The sequence below is a fragment of the Haliaeetus albicilla genome, chromosome 2 (assembly GCF_947461875.1).
Source record: "Haliaeetus albicilla chromosome 2, bHalAlb1.1, whole genome shotgun sequence".
Lineage (NCBI taxonomy): Eukaryota > Metazoa > Chordata > Aves > Accipitriformes > Accipitridae > Haliaeetus > Haliaeetus albicilla.
Window position 1 is genome coordinate 55821142 of NC_091484.1, and position 16421 is coordinate 55837562.

General features: G+C 41.0%; 1 protein-coding gene across 3 annotated transcripts; it reads right to left on the minus strand.

Annotated features, from left to right (window-relative positions):
* Positions 1 to 1624: 1624 nt before the first annotated feature.
* On the minus strand, positions 1625 to 15354 carry GTPBP10 (GTP binding protein 10). Of its 3 annotated transcripts, none has more exons than XM_069775481.1 (10): positions 15045 to 15354; positions 14236 to 14429; positions 14051 to 14142; positions 12784 to 12928; positions 10057 to 10130; positions 9089 to 9141; positions 5151 to 5258; positions 4547 to 4624; positions 3468 to 3591; positions 1625 to 2712 (listed from the first exon to the last, which is right to left on the minus strand). In XM_069775481.1, the coding sequence occupies exons 1-10, from the start codon at positions 15075 to 15077 to the stop codon at positions 2492 to 2494; spliced, it is 1122 nt and encodes a 373-aa protein (XP_069631582.1). In that variant the 5' UTR covers positions 15078 to 15354; the 3' UTR covers positions 1625 to 2491. The 3 variants fall into 3 exon arrangements, with proteins under 3 accessions (XP_069631582.1, XP_009918662.2, XP_069631573.1); XM_009920360.2 differs by lacking the exon at positions 15045 to 15354 and adding an exon at positions 14528 to 14974; XM_069775472.1 differs by lacking the exons at positions 5151 to 5258; positions 15045 to 15354 and adding an exon at positions 14528 to 14986.
* Positions 15355 to 16421: the final 1067 nt, after the last annotated feature.

Genomic DNA, 16421 nt, shown 5'->3' on the forward strand with positions numbered 1-16421 from the left:
AGAACCAATACTGATGATAAAAGAACTGCATTATGAGAAATCATACATTTCTTCCCAGTGACTGCTTTAACAAAATTTAGAGAAGCAGGGTTTGGAAAGTATACTTACAAAACAAAACAAGATCAAGTTGAGAAGCCTTTGATGTATTCAGTCTTATTTTGCTTTGTAATCATAGAATCATTTAGGTTGGAAAAGACCTTCAAGATCATCGAGTCCAACCATCAACCATGCCCACTAAACCATGTCCTGAAGTACCCCGTCCACTCGCTTTTTGAATACCTCCAGGGATGGTGACTCAATCACTTCCCTGGGCAGCCTGTTCCAATGTTTGACAACCCTCTCAGTAAAGAAAATTTTTCCTAATATCCAACCTAAATCTCCCTTGCCTCAACTTGAGGCCATTTCCTCTCGTCCTATCTCCAGCCACCTGACAGAAGAGACCAGCACCCACCTCACTACAACCCCCCTTCAGGTAGTTGTAGAGAGCGATAAGGTCTCCCCTCAGCCTCCTCTTCTCCAGACTAAACAACCCCAGTTCCCCCAGCCACTCCTCAGAAGACTTGTGCTCCAGGCCCCTCACCAACTTGGTTGCCCTCCTCTGGACACGCTCCAGCACCTCAGTGTCTTTCTTGTAGTGAGGGGCCCAAAACTGAACACAGCACTCAATGTGCGGCCTCACCAGTGCTGAGTACAGGGGAACACTCACCTCCCTGCTCCTGCTGGCCACACTATTTCTGATACAGGCCAGGATGCCGTTGGCCTTCTTGGCCACCTGGGCACCCTGCTGGCTCATATTCAGCCGGCTGTCAACCAGCACCCCCAGGTCCTTTTCCACCAGGCAGCTTTCCAGCCACTCTTCCCCAAGCCTGTAGCGCTGCATGGGGTTCTTGTGACCCAAGTGCAGGACCCGGCACTTGGCCTTGTTGAACTTCATACAATTGGCCTTGGCCCATTGATCCAGCCTGTCCAGATCCCTCTGTAGAGCCTCCTAACCCTCAAGCAGATCAACCCTCCTTCCCAACTTGGTGTCGTCTGCAAACTTGCTGAGGGTGCACTCGATCCCCTCATCCAAACCATTGATAAAGATATTAAACAGAACAGGCCCCAACACCGAGCCCTGGGGAACACCACTTGTGACCCACCACCAGCTGGATTTCACTCCATTCACCACAACCCTCTGGGCTCATCCAGCCAGCCAGTTTTTCACCCAGCAAAGAGTACACTTGTCCAAGTCATGAGACGCCAGTTTCTCAAGGAGTATGCCATGAGAGACAGTGTCAAAGGCCTTGCTGAAGTCAAGGAAGATAACATCCACAGCCTCTCCCTCATCCACTAGGTGGGTCACCTGGTCATAGAAGGAGATCAGGTTGGTCAAGCAGGACCTGCCTTTCGTAAACCCGTGCTGACTGGCCTGATCCCCTTCTTATCCTGGACTTGCCATGTGAGTGCTCTCAAGACAAACTGTTCCATAATCTTCCCCGGTACTGAGGTCAGGTTGACAGGCCTGTAGTTCCCCGGATCCTCCCTCCGACCCTTCTTGTAAATGGGAGTCACATTGGCAAGCCTCCAGTCCTCTGGGACCATCCCTGTTGTCCAGGATCACTGATAGATGATAGAGAGTGGCTTGGCAAGGACCTCTGCCAGTTTAATTGTTTTGAAGTAGAAAACACACTGTACAATAAAGGAATTCTAATTTTTTTTAAAAAGTAAAATATCTAAGTATGCCTGCTTGTAATACAAAAACTGGAACACTAACTATTCTGAAAAATGCATAGCTCTGTTGAAAAGCAATCGTCATTTTCTTCACCAAGAAGTTACATATATCCATAACTCCATAAAAGGAGGGAATCCCAAATTAAGTTGGGGAATTTGGAATCAGGATTTATATGATCAAGAGGACTATAGTAGGCAACAGCAGGTGTGGAAAAAAAACAACAAAACCCCAACATTACAGATCAGCCTTGCTTTTTTGTGCTCCTACAAGTCACTTCCTTGCTGCCATTTATTTGTGTTTTCCTTTAAATCTTTAAAAACAACAAACTCCCCACAATCCGATGCCTGTCAAAGTAGCAGAACTGGTTCACCTTAGAAGCGCTAGACCCTGGAAAATAGCTCCATCAGAAATTTCCCTTGGTGTTTCTGATGCTCATGGCAGAACCTGCTCCTTTGCTACCTGTGCAGGTTATATTCCTTCCATCCATCTAACTTGGCAAAAAATATTCCAGGGATCATCAGTTGTTAAGCAGTGCTCTTAGTTGCACACGCTGTGGTCTTTACTCTGTTGAGTCAGCAGCCAATGTCAATCAGAAAAACCCGTTCTTTTCCCCACTCTGCTCTACCCAAGTGCCAAAAGAAATTGAGACAATGGTGGGGCAAGCAGAGAACTGGGCAGTGGTGGTAGAGGGAACAAAAATTAAATGGAAGGTCTGCATAGCAATGGGTTCATGTACATACTAAAAATACTAAAATGCGTTGGATCCAGCCAAGAATGCTAGCTTCTATTCACTTGTCCTTCTTCTGAAGTTTGTAAAAGTAGTAGTTTCTTTTTCCGATATTCTTCATTCTCCTGCTCTGCTTCCTCATCTATAGATTTTCTTATACATGCTTTTAGTTCCTCGATTCCTTCTCCAGTATATGTAGATATAGGAATTATATCTTTGAATTCAAGTGTGTTTGCAGGAATCATTTCTTCCTGTAGTAAGTGTAAGAAGTCTGAAAAATCATACTGAAAGAGTTAGTTCACTCCCCAAATATTGTATCACTACAAAGCCCATAAAATCCCATTAAATTTAGAAAACAAACTTTAATAAATTACAGTAATAAACATAACTGCAATTAATATCCAAGTATTATTTGCCTAATTAATCTTTATAGCTAAAGTCTCAGAAGACAAGCACTAACATAGCAGTTATACCATGCCTGCACTCTTATGAGAAGATTCTATACTCTTCCTTTAAGATGAGTACAAAGAAATCCCAAGCTACAGAATATGGGAGATAGATATTTTTAAGCCTTCCTGTTTCTTATACTCTCCAGGAAATAGGAGGAAATTCACCCCAATGCAATAGCAAAATTGAAGTAAACCTACATAGGCCTGTCCAGAATTTTCATGTGTTTTGGCCCAAGTCACATGATAAATTGTATATACATCTGTGTCTGTAAGGGGACCTTCGATGGAGGTTACCATTATCTGAGATACCTAGACTGGAAATTTACTCTCCCTTATCACAGTTGGGAAGGATCTAGGATCTCTGTATTTTATTAAAATACTTCCCCAGCAGTGAAGCCAGCACTACATATGCATATAAACAGAGCTCTAAATGCAGGAAGTGGTTTTAAAACATATGTTCAAATAATAAATTTAATAGCTGACTTCAGTTTCAAACAACTCCTTGCCAATGCAGAGTTACCCCTGATGAAATCTTATTACTACTTTTGTCAAAGCTAATTGTTGAAAGTTAATTTACCTTGAGGATTCTGTAGCTGTTTCATAAGTTCACTCAAGTTATCTTTTGCACAAGGCAAATCCATTTTATTAATGGCAAGAAGTGCAGGCTTTGTTAGAAGTTCCTCTTTGTACAGCTCCAGTTCCTTAAAAGACAAGTAAATTTGCCTTAGTATTTGTAGTTTAACAAGTGCTACTTCGTATTACATCTCCTCTCTCATTTGTTTAATTGCTTAAATAGTCTTTAATGCCTAGGCAGCTGTGAGATTTACTCAGGTGCTCAAGGTTGATGTATTAAAGCCGTCTGATGGAAGAAAATAATGTTCAGTGATTTTTTACTCAAACACAGATATTTCAGGTAAACAGACTGGCCAATTCTGAAACAGCCTCCTATAAAAAGAATGACAGTTTTGGTTTTGTTTTTCTGATATCCACAGACACAAAATCAATTTCAGAAAAAGTTCAGATCTATAAAACATACAAGAAAATTCTTTGGAGAGTTTTCTGATTCTTAAGCATTGACTATGGTCAGTATCAGAAATAAAATCACAACCATGAATCAGCTAAAAATAAACAGCAATAGCTGAAATTCAGAAGATTCATCATCTTCAGTTGTACAGCTAGAGAAAGAACAGCTGCTAAACTTGTAATTACATAAAATGTATTATTTTAATCAGAAGCAATGGTAAGAGATGGAAACACTGAGTGTCTGCACAGCTGGACCCTGATGTCTCATCTCCTTTAGGCTATTGCAGTAAGGGCATCAAGGCAAGGGTTTAACTATACCCATTTCTACTTCCTAAAAGACTACAAGACTGGGGAACTGAAAATGATGTGTCTTTTCACCTTTGCTTGACTGTAAGAAATATCCCATATGCTGCACAGATTACTGAAGGAACAGTTGTGCCCAACATAAAATAAAGCAGTTTCTCCTGGACAGTTAAAAATAAAGATTTAATCATTTCGAAGAATCCTAAGCTTGTTAACCGGCCTTATAAATCCAGAAGACATACTAACATTTGAAAGTTCTTCATCAAAACTGAGCCTCTTTCTTGGCTTAACACGTAGCTACAACTGTCAATTATGAAGGCGAGAAGTTACCTTTGTTAGAAGCAATATAGTTTCAAAGGCTGTTCTGAACCGAGTCTTAATAGACAGCTGAAACCCAGAAATATCAACCTGAAAAAGTTACACAAAAACAAGCTTTATGGCATTAAATTATGTTACAGTATCAAGGTATTCTCCAGCAACTACTTTGCAGTAAAATGTCCATGTAAGTGCCCTGATTCCTGGCCAAGTAACAGAGGGCAACTGTACACCAAAGTAACACAATAGACACTGGAAGCACAAACTGGTTGGTTCTGATACAGTGTTTCTCAAAGGTCTGATTTTTAAACCTCTTTTTTAAGGGGATCTCACAGAAAAAAAGAAAGAAAAAAATAATCACCCCATGCTTTAATTATGCTTGGAACACTTCACTGCTCTAAGTTAACTGGCAAATTTTAACGATAAATTCTATTTAAGGATTTAATTTATCATCAGTCATTTGAGCGTTCTGTTCTGAAAACAGTATTACAGCTATATTTATCATAAATCATACAAATTACAAACAATTTCCTAAATTCCAACTACCCTGCAATTAAGATGTATTTTATTTACTGCACTGCCATTGATTTCAATAAGCTATAAATGTTATTTAACTTACAACTAAGAGAAGCTGTTTGGTTCTTTCTACATGTTTGAGAAATTTGTGGCCCATCCCTTTGTTTGCATGTGCGCCTTCAATCAGTCCTGGGAGATCAGCTACTGAAATCTAGGAAAACAAAAGTTTCAAACAAAAGATTTCCGATAAGCAAAAATGGTCATTTTAAACACCTATTATCATTTTATATAAACAAAAGAACCCAGTGTCATGGTTTAACTCCAGCCAACAACTAAATACCACGCAGCCGCTTGCTCACTCTTCCCCACTCCCAGTGGGATGGGGGAGAGAATTGGAAAAAAAAAGAAAAAGTAAAACTAATGGGTTGAGATAAGAACAGTTTAATAACTACAGCAAAATAAAATATAATAATAACAACAATAATAAAATATAAGTAATAATAGTAATGAAAAGGAATATAACAAAAAAAAAAAAAGAAAAAGAGAAATAAACCCCAAGAAAAGACAAGTGATGTACAATGCTATGGCTCACCATCCACTGATCGATGCCTGAGCAGTGATCTGCCCCTCCCAGCCAACTCCCCCCTTTTATATACTGAGCATGACGTTCTATGGTATGGAATATCCCTTTGGCTAGTTCAGGTCAGCTGTCCTGGCCATGCTCCCTCCCAGCTTCTTGTACACCTGCTTGCTGGCAGAGCATGGGAAACTGAAATCAATGTGTTATCAACATTATTCTCACACTAAATTCAAAACACAGCACTGTACCAGCTAATAAGAAGAAAATTAACTCTATCCCAGCCAAAACCAGGACACCCAGACAAAGGAATGCCAGGAGTTTCTGTTTTGAGAGACTTTTACAACTATATGTATTTGTTGGAATTGTGCGTGGGATCAGTTCTCCAGCAGTATGCATTGGCTGTTTCTATACATTTAGAATCTATTATCAGAAGCAGATTTAAACAAAATGCACAGACATTGTGCTCCTCATGTTCCCCCATCTGTTTATTTATAGCTGTCTGCAAAGTAGAAAATAGAGGGTAATAATACCTCGGCAGAGATCTTGCAAAATTTACTTATTACCTGAGAATAAAACAGATTCTGAAAGGCAAGAAGATTAGGCTATCATGTTTGCACAGAATTCAAACTGTCGCTGGAAAAGAAAATAAAATCTGTTCCTTATGGCTACAGAGGATCACCATTCCAAATGCAAACTCATTTAACATTGTTCCCCTGAGTGTGAGAAGCTCCAAGAATTTCTCTTCCGCTCGTCAACTGAAATGAGATTTTGATTAGTATATCAGCTTCCAACCAGAGCCCAGCAAAGACTGCCACAATGGAGAGGAATCTTGTTATTTCCTCTGCTGGTTGAGAGGGCCGTACACTGTTGTAAAGGAGAGCCAAGGCAGACTGAAAAAAAGCAGAATACTAAAACCTGCAAATATTTACTCAGTAGCTCACAGAAACCTAAGACAGATAGTGAAGCAAAGAAGAGCAAAATTAGGGTCTTCAAATCTAATACCCATTTAGACAGCAACTAGATGCAATTAGATAGACAGCAATTAAATCATGCTGAAAGCCAGCACACAATAAAATTTCCAGTGTGCTACCTGTTGCAGAAAGGGTCTTTCTGCTATGAGTGAGTTACACTCCCACACACGTGTCACCCTTTAAACTATTATGCATTTCCTAAATATCTGAAGCCTTGCTTCAGAATTGTCTGTCTATAGACACATGAGATACAGATGGATAAACCATAGGCTTGTAACCAGAAACAGGGAGCGAGGAACTGAAACAGGGAGAGAGGAACTAGAGTTAGAACAGAAACATCCACTTCCTGGTGTGATGTGTTTGGGTGCTGTAGTACCATCATCACCATCTTTTCCCCCAACTTTAGTTCTCTTTCAAAGAATACTTTTTAAGGAGCTCAAAGAAACTCATACTCTCTGAAAACAGCACTTGGTTCAGATATTCTGGTAGAAAATGTAAATGCTTCTGCTAGTTTCCATGATCTGGTACTAAGACCTGATGCCAGATTCATACTCAGATCCTCTACTTCCATGTCTTGTCTTTTCCAAGTAGTAATGACAGATGGCACCAGGTAACTTGTATGTATTTTCTTCTTTATAATGTACTAAAATAAAATAAGCAAATTGTTATGTATTTCCTTAAAAACATTAATGTTCTGTAAGGAAAAAAAAAAAGATAATGAGCCAGTCTCCCTTGAGTGATACAGGACAGTCACCTCAATTACTGCTCTTAATTGCTTTCATTGTTTTGTTTTTAGCAGTTGCAATACTGAGAGATGAAGTACTTCCTGTTACTCACACATGCTCACGGTGATCACAATCACTAGTTCCCTTGGTTTTAGAAAAGAGACATTTTGTCCATATAGTTCCTATATAGCACCCAACACTGTAGTGTAAAAACTATGAACTGCAGAAACAGCAAACAATAAGGGTCATTGGCTATGACATGAAACAGTCTGCAGAAAAGAAAGCCAGGAGTGCAGGTAGTTCTTCTGCTGGAGAAAGATATGCCAGTAAGAGCAAGAGGTCCTGATTTATGGCAGGCAGGTAGTTTTTTTAAAAGGCTATAAACAATCCTGTTATTTGCAGCAGAGTTTTCTAGGATAAGTTACTCTAAACTAGCAGATAAAATGAATATACAAAAAAAATTTCCCTTAGATGTGTGCATCTCTGCAGGGAACCTGACAAACTAGACTTACTTCCTTTAATACGCAGTTTTGTTAAAGGTTGTTAAATGAAGGTTTCAAGCATCGGCTACTGAATCCCCCCAAGATTATTGCGTCTGAAAGTGAGAAGACGAGTTTTCTGTCTTCTCACATCTGAGAGGTATGCTTCTCCGGTTAACTCATCTGAAACCCTTTTATGCATTTGCCTTTTATCTTCGAAGTGATGAGTCTAGTACTGCATGTATCATACACTTAGAAACCAAATAAAAGCACATAAAAGAAGATTCAAGCTTGAGAATCAAAATGTTTGCTCTATCCTTACATGAACTTGGGGTCCAAAATCTGTTAGTAAGAGCCTCATTTAGCATTGGTTTTCCCCCCAGTAGATACTGTAGAAAGGATTCCAGGCACCACGCAATCATCTGACAACTTTACCTGAAGAAGCTGGATGGAATTGGGTTCACAAAAATTAAGGTGGTAGGGCAGTAGCTCTACCAGTTCTCCACAGCTACAGCCTACCACAAAAGGAACTGGACCCAGGTATCCCACCTCTCAGTGCACTATCCTGGCTGTTCAGGCAATCACTATCACTTCATACTATGCAAGTTTTTTGTTAAAAAAAACCTCCCAAAACAAACACCACAAAAACAAACCACAAAAGGAAGTCAGAGCATCCAACCTAGAAAGCCAAAACAGTAAGTTATGGTAACTGGGTTATATTCACTAAATTCCCTGTTATTTGCTACTGCAGATCTGCAGCTATTGGACAAATTTGCCCCTGTTTAAAATCCATTCTGAAAATGACTCTTTCATTCCGAAGCTCTCTGTATAGCCGACTTGCAGAAAATTTGCCTCTTCTAAATAAAAATAACAGGTTAGTCTCTGAAATAATGATTTTTTTAAAAGTTCTAAACTTAACAAGAGTATACTAGGACACAGCAATCTCAATTCCACACAGAAGCTCACAACTCCAAGATTAGAAAGCAGGATTAGAACCACAGAAAGGAGACAAGGAAAATGAGAAGCCATTTATTAAAGCGATTTGCTATCAGCTCAACAACATGTTACTGCATTTGGCTATAAAGCTCTCTTATGACTTTATAAAAATAGTACTTTTCCCCCAACTTTCATTAAGTCCAGTTAACTGCATTTTATATGTATACATTATAGATACACATATGAAAAAACCTACAAATTTCCTTTTTCTTTCTGAAATTATGTTAAGCAATGTAACTAACCATTATATACAACTTTAACGAGCAAGCAGAATAAACTTTCATACCCACCTGCTTATAATCTGCATACATGACCTTTCCTAGTTCAGGCTGTACTGTTGTAACTATGACAAGGGAAAAAAAGAGCAGGGGAAGAAAACAAAACTGTTCTTAACATTTAAAAAAAAATATTAATGTTACAAAACATTTAAATGTTGCAGGACTTTCTCACTTCATATTTAAATGAAACAAATGTTCAGTAGCAGAAAAAAATAAGGCAAATGGGATGTTAAGAATTACTGGAAAAGGAATAAAGAAAAAGCAAAACAAGAGAGAACAAAATTAGACTACTCAAAAAAATAATGGTTCACCAAATCTTGGCACTGTGTGCAGTTCTGCTCCTGTCATCCCAAAAAGGGAATAGAGGAGCTAGAGAAGTGTCAGACACAAAAAGGATTATCCAGACTATGGAAAAAGGCTGTAGAGAATCAGGAGTGGTGCAAGAAGGTCAGTAGGAATTATCAGTACCTGTGCTCTTGCTTTTTAGTTAAAGCATGATCAGATGGCTAATCCTAATTTACTGACAGAAAACTAATAAAAATGGCATTTTTCAATGGACAGATTCAAACCCAAAATCTTACCCTGTTGCAAGAACAGGTGGTAGCTATTTCCAAAGCATAAAGATGTTTAAGCAAAGGAACTTGATGGTGCATATTTTCTTATACATGGAGCAGCCATGGAGTGTCTCAGATGCAATAAAATGGGCTGAGACTGAAATAAATGTTAAATAGACCCGCATCAACAGGCTGAAGCACTATGAGGGTGTACACATGAAAAACTGAGGTGGTTAAAGGAACTGCACACTGAAAGAGCAAGTTCTCTCTTTGAAGTATTTCTTACAATTAAAAATCTGTGTGACGTATTTAGCAGGCAACATGCTTATCACTTATTCTTTATTATAAACCTGTAAAGCAAGACAGAGAAAAGACTTCTTGCTCTCTTGAAATATTACTGATCTAAAAATAAGAGTATGAACTTACATGCGTAATTTGCAATCTCAGGTTTGGCATGAGAAATCTTGCTTAACAAGGATGATTTTCCTGCATTTGGAAACCTAGAAGGAAAGTCAGGATTTATACAGTGAATAAATACATACGTGATTCCTGTATATTTTATTACTGAATACACTACATTACCTTAATCAAACTCAATGCTATCAACTAATTTCTGCAGACTCATTTACTCAGACTTTAAAAAAAAAAAAAAAAAAGCAAAAAACCACACCAAAACCCAGATCATTATGATTTTTTTTTAATCAAATAGGAATAATTTTTCTAAATCCAACAATGCTTCCCAAGGATGCAGGCAGGAGAGGTATGTAAATAGATGCATAACAGATTTAAGAGAAATCTTTCAAAGTCACTTGGATAGAAATACAGCATAAGCATACATGTCTACTTGAATTCAGTCTTCACATGCTATAGCTGATTTTGTAAATTACATGTACATTCTAAACACCTGTCATGCAAACACATCTTATCAGTGGGATTCACAGTCTTTTGGTATACAAATCATGGTTAATGAAACATTCTACAATTTAAATACCAATGATATCGATGCTACGGTTTAGCTAATGTAGCAAAGCATATGTAAACTGGACGTACCTATATATATGTGAGGGGAAGAGCGAAAGAGACTTTGCGTATATAGACACACAAATGCACGGTTTGTGTATGTTTTTAAGGCAATGAAGTTGTATGAGGGATCCTGAAATTAGGACTAACCTGCTTTGTTACCAAGTAAACCAAAAAGAATACCAGTGAAGCCCTAGGAGCTGGCCTGTGCAGACCTGACTGTTGTAATGTTTTCCCTTTAGAAGGGATAGCTAAACCTGAATACTACAACAAAAATGTTCCTTAAGGGATATGGTAGCTTTTACAATAGCTTCATCACATTTCCATTGAAATGGAAACCTAAGTTAAAACTGAAATTATAACACATGCTTATTTTAAAGACTAATCTGAGCCATAAAAGACACAATAGTCTTGATTCATGTGAAACTTGAAGCTAATACTGACACCAGATGATAGACGATAGTCCTTATTCATAGCACCTGCTCCATATGGGAGACCACACCAGACTTGTGTTCCAGTCAAATTCACAAACAGTTATTCAGCATGTTACAGTGCGACAGTGATCGAACAAAACTGTGCCTACGGGCAACTGAATATTGGTCACAAGATACAAAGGCACGTGTCACACAAAAAAACATATACTCTCCACTTGAATACATGGAGAAACATGACCTGTTAACGGGGACAACTCAAAAGAACATGAGCTAATGAAAACCAAGACTAGTATTACATTAAGGGGCTTTATGAAGGAGTTGTATACAGGGCTTTCTTAAAAAAAAGAAAGAGACATAATGACTCTTGTTATAACAGGAAAACTACTGAGGGTAGTTTTAATGCTCTCTGATGTTGAAAGGTGCCTTAAAGACATTCTGAAAAGTTACTCTGGTCATCTCCTCAAGTATTTTGTTTCCACTGAGGTACATTATGCTCTTTGAAGTTTAAATTGCAACCTACACTACACATCACAACCTGTACCCAAACCTGATGGGCCTTTCTCAAGTCTGTATGTTTTTTAGCCGACCTAATAGCAAACCACTTGCAAATCTACTGAAGTAAAAATAACAAACACAAAGAGATCAAAGTACAACCACAAACTATCAGAGGCTGATTCATATTCTCAACCAGAAAATAATATGCTCCTCTAATTAACTGATGATTCTTTTTATCCATTTTAAAGGGAAACAGCTAAAATACAAGCCAAAATGCAAGATTAAAGCGGCACTTGTGTCATGAAACTCCTACAGTTTCACACACTTTAAGAAGAAAAAAATTCTCTATCGTGTAATTACTGAAGACCACTTGAAAATTATATAACTTTAGATAAATCTGATATTAACAAAATTATTTCTAATAAGTAAAGAAAGAAAAAAATGTAGGTAGAAAACCATTCTGTCTTCAAGTTTCTATTCTTTAATGGTATATGCCAATTAGACTATTTCCACCTCAAACCCCTCATCATTTTGTTTCCTATGGTGTTTATTAATAAGGACCTGGGGGGGGGGGGGGGGGGCAGTAGATGCTGAGTAGACCAATACTTTCACAATTGTACTTTGTTGAAAGCTTTCTCCAAATAAAAATAGACTTATCTGCATTGTTATAAAGCAGCGCCATTGAAAAGCATCAGAGCAAAAGAAATGCAAGTCCTGCTGTTCCAGTTTGTAATTCCTTCCTTCCAACACTCCAATCTGTTTATTTGGGAGAGTAGGCTACGTAGCCTTTGAAACTCTCTTTAAAACTACTACTGAAAGGATCCACTTGAGCCAGTACCATGAAGTTGAACATGCAATATGGATAGAGTTCTTGGCTCTGTTTTGCACCTCCTACTCACTTCATAAATATTAGCTAACAGTATTTTGATAATCACTGCAATTGCTAAATTCAATTATATCAATATTTATATATTACCCCAATTCATGAAACTCTTCACACTCAAAAGCATAACCAATACTTTCCAAATTTTAAAATTAATTTTAATAGGTTTAAACTCTATCTGATTTGCAAACCACAAGTTATTTAAGTGGCAATGCAAATGTACAGGAACGCTCATCCTCCAAACTCTCAGATTTCTTTGAAATCCCATTTGAAATTTACTACTTTGTTTTCTAATGTCAGTTCTCAAACTACAGTACTTACCCAACTAAGCCAACATCTGCTATAAGTTTCAAATCAAGATGAACAATCCGCCTCTGACCTTTGCAAGGCATGAAGTTTGTGGCCAAAGAGCCTCCAAGACCTCCGCGAGCTGCTAGGAGTCTCTCTCCTGCTGCATTAAGCTCTCCTGAAAATAAATTCACTAGTGAAAAAGGCACAATCCCCTGCAGTAGTTCAATTGTGATTTTCCACTTAAATCTATCTTCAATGAAAACAGAATTTTCTGTACGCTTTCTTACAAGAGCTGTGCACTCAGGGTCATGGTATTTTTCCTTCTTCAGAAAAAAATGAGCACAATCACACCTCAGTATTCTCCTCTGTCATACAGTTAGTTACTTCAAGAAAAGTGCTAAATACAGGCAGGCGAAGTGTGGCCAAAATGGTAGTTCTGAAGCCTCCAATACTTGAATTCAAGAATGCAAGGAAAAATTTGCATTGATAGAGATGGGACTACAGCAAATTCTTCAGACGTTCCGTATTTTTTCATTCAGATGCAGGCTATAATATCTCCCTTAGGGTTACAATGTTAGAATAATTAAAAAAAAATAAAAATGCAACATTTCAATACATAATTCAAGGATACCTTTAGACACTGACATGCCTACCTCATTAACAGTCCTTGCCATACATCCAATTTTGTTAGACATCCAAATCAGAGTCATTTGTGAATTTAGTTTGAACTCTGAACAGTGTGAGAAGAAAAACTCTGAGAAACTCCAAAGGAACCATTGAGAGCTATTCCAAGAGCACTGTATCGAAAGCGATCTTCCTGGTTACTACCAAGTACCACTCTTTAAAAACAGAGTAAAAAACAGATAAGTATTTTAGATAACCAGAAATGTTGACACTCAGCAAGGATCTTCATCTTTTAAGTAGTGTCATAATTCAGTAAAGTTATAGGGACACTTACCTGAGTTTATGGACACATAATTTATGTAAAGGTCATTAATGATTCTGTGGAGGATCAGTATGGCTTCCACCCTTTAGCACTTGTTCGCAAGAGCAGTTTTCTTTCTGCTGCATATAGCGACACAAACTGACTACTGCTCAATTCTGGAAAGGGTGCCTGCTTTTCCAACAATTTCTGCAGTGTATTTTTTGTCAACTCTTTGTCCCAGCAAAGGAAAACACACACATATTTTGGGAGACATGTAACCTCAAAACATCCTAGTGTTAGAAGTCTGCTAGATGCTATCAAGAAATACGACAGTATCTACTATGTACATTAAACCAAAGCAAAAGGTCTTACCAATCTGCTTGCCATCATCACAAAGAACTGAAATTCCCACAGGCACGTGCACTTCACAATCTTTTCCTTTTTCACCTTTTAGTGCTTTAACACTGGGAGAAATTAAACCAGGCTTAGTAACTTAACCTGACATTTAGCTTTCTGGAGAAGATGTATACAACAACTTTCATTGAAGAGATTCATACCTGCTGTTGGCTCCTGTTCCAGCTAGAAATCTCTTCTGGGGATATCTGTCCTTTATGGTCTTTAAGGTAGTTCTTTCTTGGGCAACGAACCAGACATCACCACCTCGCCCTCCCTCCCCACCTAGACGAGGATAACCCATTCCACCAGTTCCTCCTCTCACATAGAGCCGTAAATCATCTATGAAGTTGCCGTACTAATAAAACAACAAGTTTCACATCAGTATTACATTCTGTTTGTATTTCATTTCGTAGTCGTTAGAAACAACCTGGCTAAACCTGCTTGAACTTCTACCTGATGGCAACAACGAGCGTTCAGAAAACAGACACGTAACCCTCCGAGATACTTTTCTACCACGAGAAACGTTTGACGTCTCCTCCCCGGCACGCCCGCCCGGCCTGCAGAACCCCGGGCAGAGGGACGGGACGGGGCGAGGCTCTGCCCGAGGCTCTGCCCGAGGCTCTGCCCCTGCCCCTGCGCCGGGCCCCGGCGCCCACGGAGACAGGCCTGCCGCGGCCGCGGTGCCTCGCCGCGCACCCCGCCCGGCCCTGCGGCTCTGTCCCGGCACATACAGGCCTCCTGCCAGGAGGCCGCTTCGCTGCGACGCTGCCTGGGGAGTGCAGGCAGCGAAGCGCGGAGGCCCCGGCGGGCCGCGGGTCAGCCCGGGGGAAGGCAGCGCCGCGCCGGGGCCGGGGCCGGGAGCGGGGCCGCGGCTCTTCGCCAGCCCTTCCCGCCGGCCGAGCCCTGCCGGCCGCGGGGCTGCCCGCACGCAGGGCCCGTCCCCACCGCTCCCCGGGCCGGGCGTACTGACCTTCCGCAGCACCGCGCCGCCGCACCGCACCATGGTGGCGGCAGCAGCCGCCACTGCCGCCCGGGCCCGGCCTGCGGCGGCGGAAGGGGCGGGAGCAGCGGGCCCTGAAGCGCAGGGTGGGCGGGCCCGCGCCCCAGGGGCCTGTGTGGCGAGGAGAGGGCGAGAGGGCGGGCGGCGCCGGCGCCCAGGCTCCGGGCGTCTGGCTGCCGGCCGGGGGTGCGCGGAGGGAAGCGAGCAAACCCCCCAGCTCCCCGCCTTGCCGGCGGCCGCTATCGCAGGCGAGGCGGGCCGGTGCCCCGCGCAGGTGCGCAGGCGCCGGCCTTCCCGCCCTCGGCCGCGCGGGGCTGCGGCGGCCCCTCGCCGGGCCCCGTCCCCGCCGGGCCGGTCCCCGCGGAGCCGCCGTCTCTGCAGGGGACAGGCCTGGTTTGCTGCAACGTGTCAGCTCCTCGCTCCAGTCCGCCCTGGCCCCCGAAGCACCTCACGCCGAGGTGCGGGCAGGCGTGGGCACGCCTGAGGGGAGAGCCGGGCCCCAGCTGCCGGAGCGGCGAGGTGTCGGGCAGGATCCGCCATCTCCAGCAGCGCGTTCTCCCTGGGAGCTGCGTGCCGACGAGATGCGGCATCTACTGTTGGCTTCGCCCGTGCAGGTGGACCCTCTGAGGCCTGTTGCTCGTATTGCTAACGCGCTCTCCCTCAGGAAATTGGAACCTGACCTTTCAACGATACTGATTTTCAGGGCAAGGATGCCCCTGTTGAAAGCACCTGGCTTTGATGAGGCTTACGGCGCTTTGTATTTCTTAAATGGTCACAAATGAGAAATTATTTTGTAAACCGTTACATTAGTGAGCTCAGAAGGGTAAAACTGGTGAAAAATGTCCACGAGTGAGTTCTTTCACAAGTCTGTTTTGTAGATAAGTATTTTTCAGACATGAGCATATTTTCAGTGGGTTGTTGTTTTTTTTTTTTTTAAAGCACAAATCCTCATGAAAAAGTAAATGCTCTTCTATTCTCTCTTACAGCGTTTCCGTAAGGTCATACATTCTCAGTTGCAGTTGTTAGCTACCTGAGGAGAATCATTACAGTAATTTAATACTAAAAATAGTTCAACAACAGATTTTTATCTGTTACATAATAATACACCCCCACCCCCCCAAAAACAGTGGTGTGCCATATACATGCTAAATGGCCCAACAGACCGTTTAAGCAGTACCCAGGATGTACCACAACATGTCAGTGCTGTCCAATGCTGTTTTAAGAATGTAAATTCGGTTTCATTAGTTGTTTGTTAGTTTTGTTTCTTAGTTGCTTCATGGCCTAAGACACCAGATTTGGGAACTGGATTTACAAAATACATGCAAAATAGTAGTTACATAGTTAGAT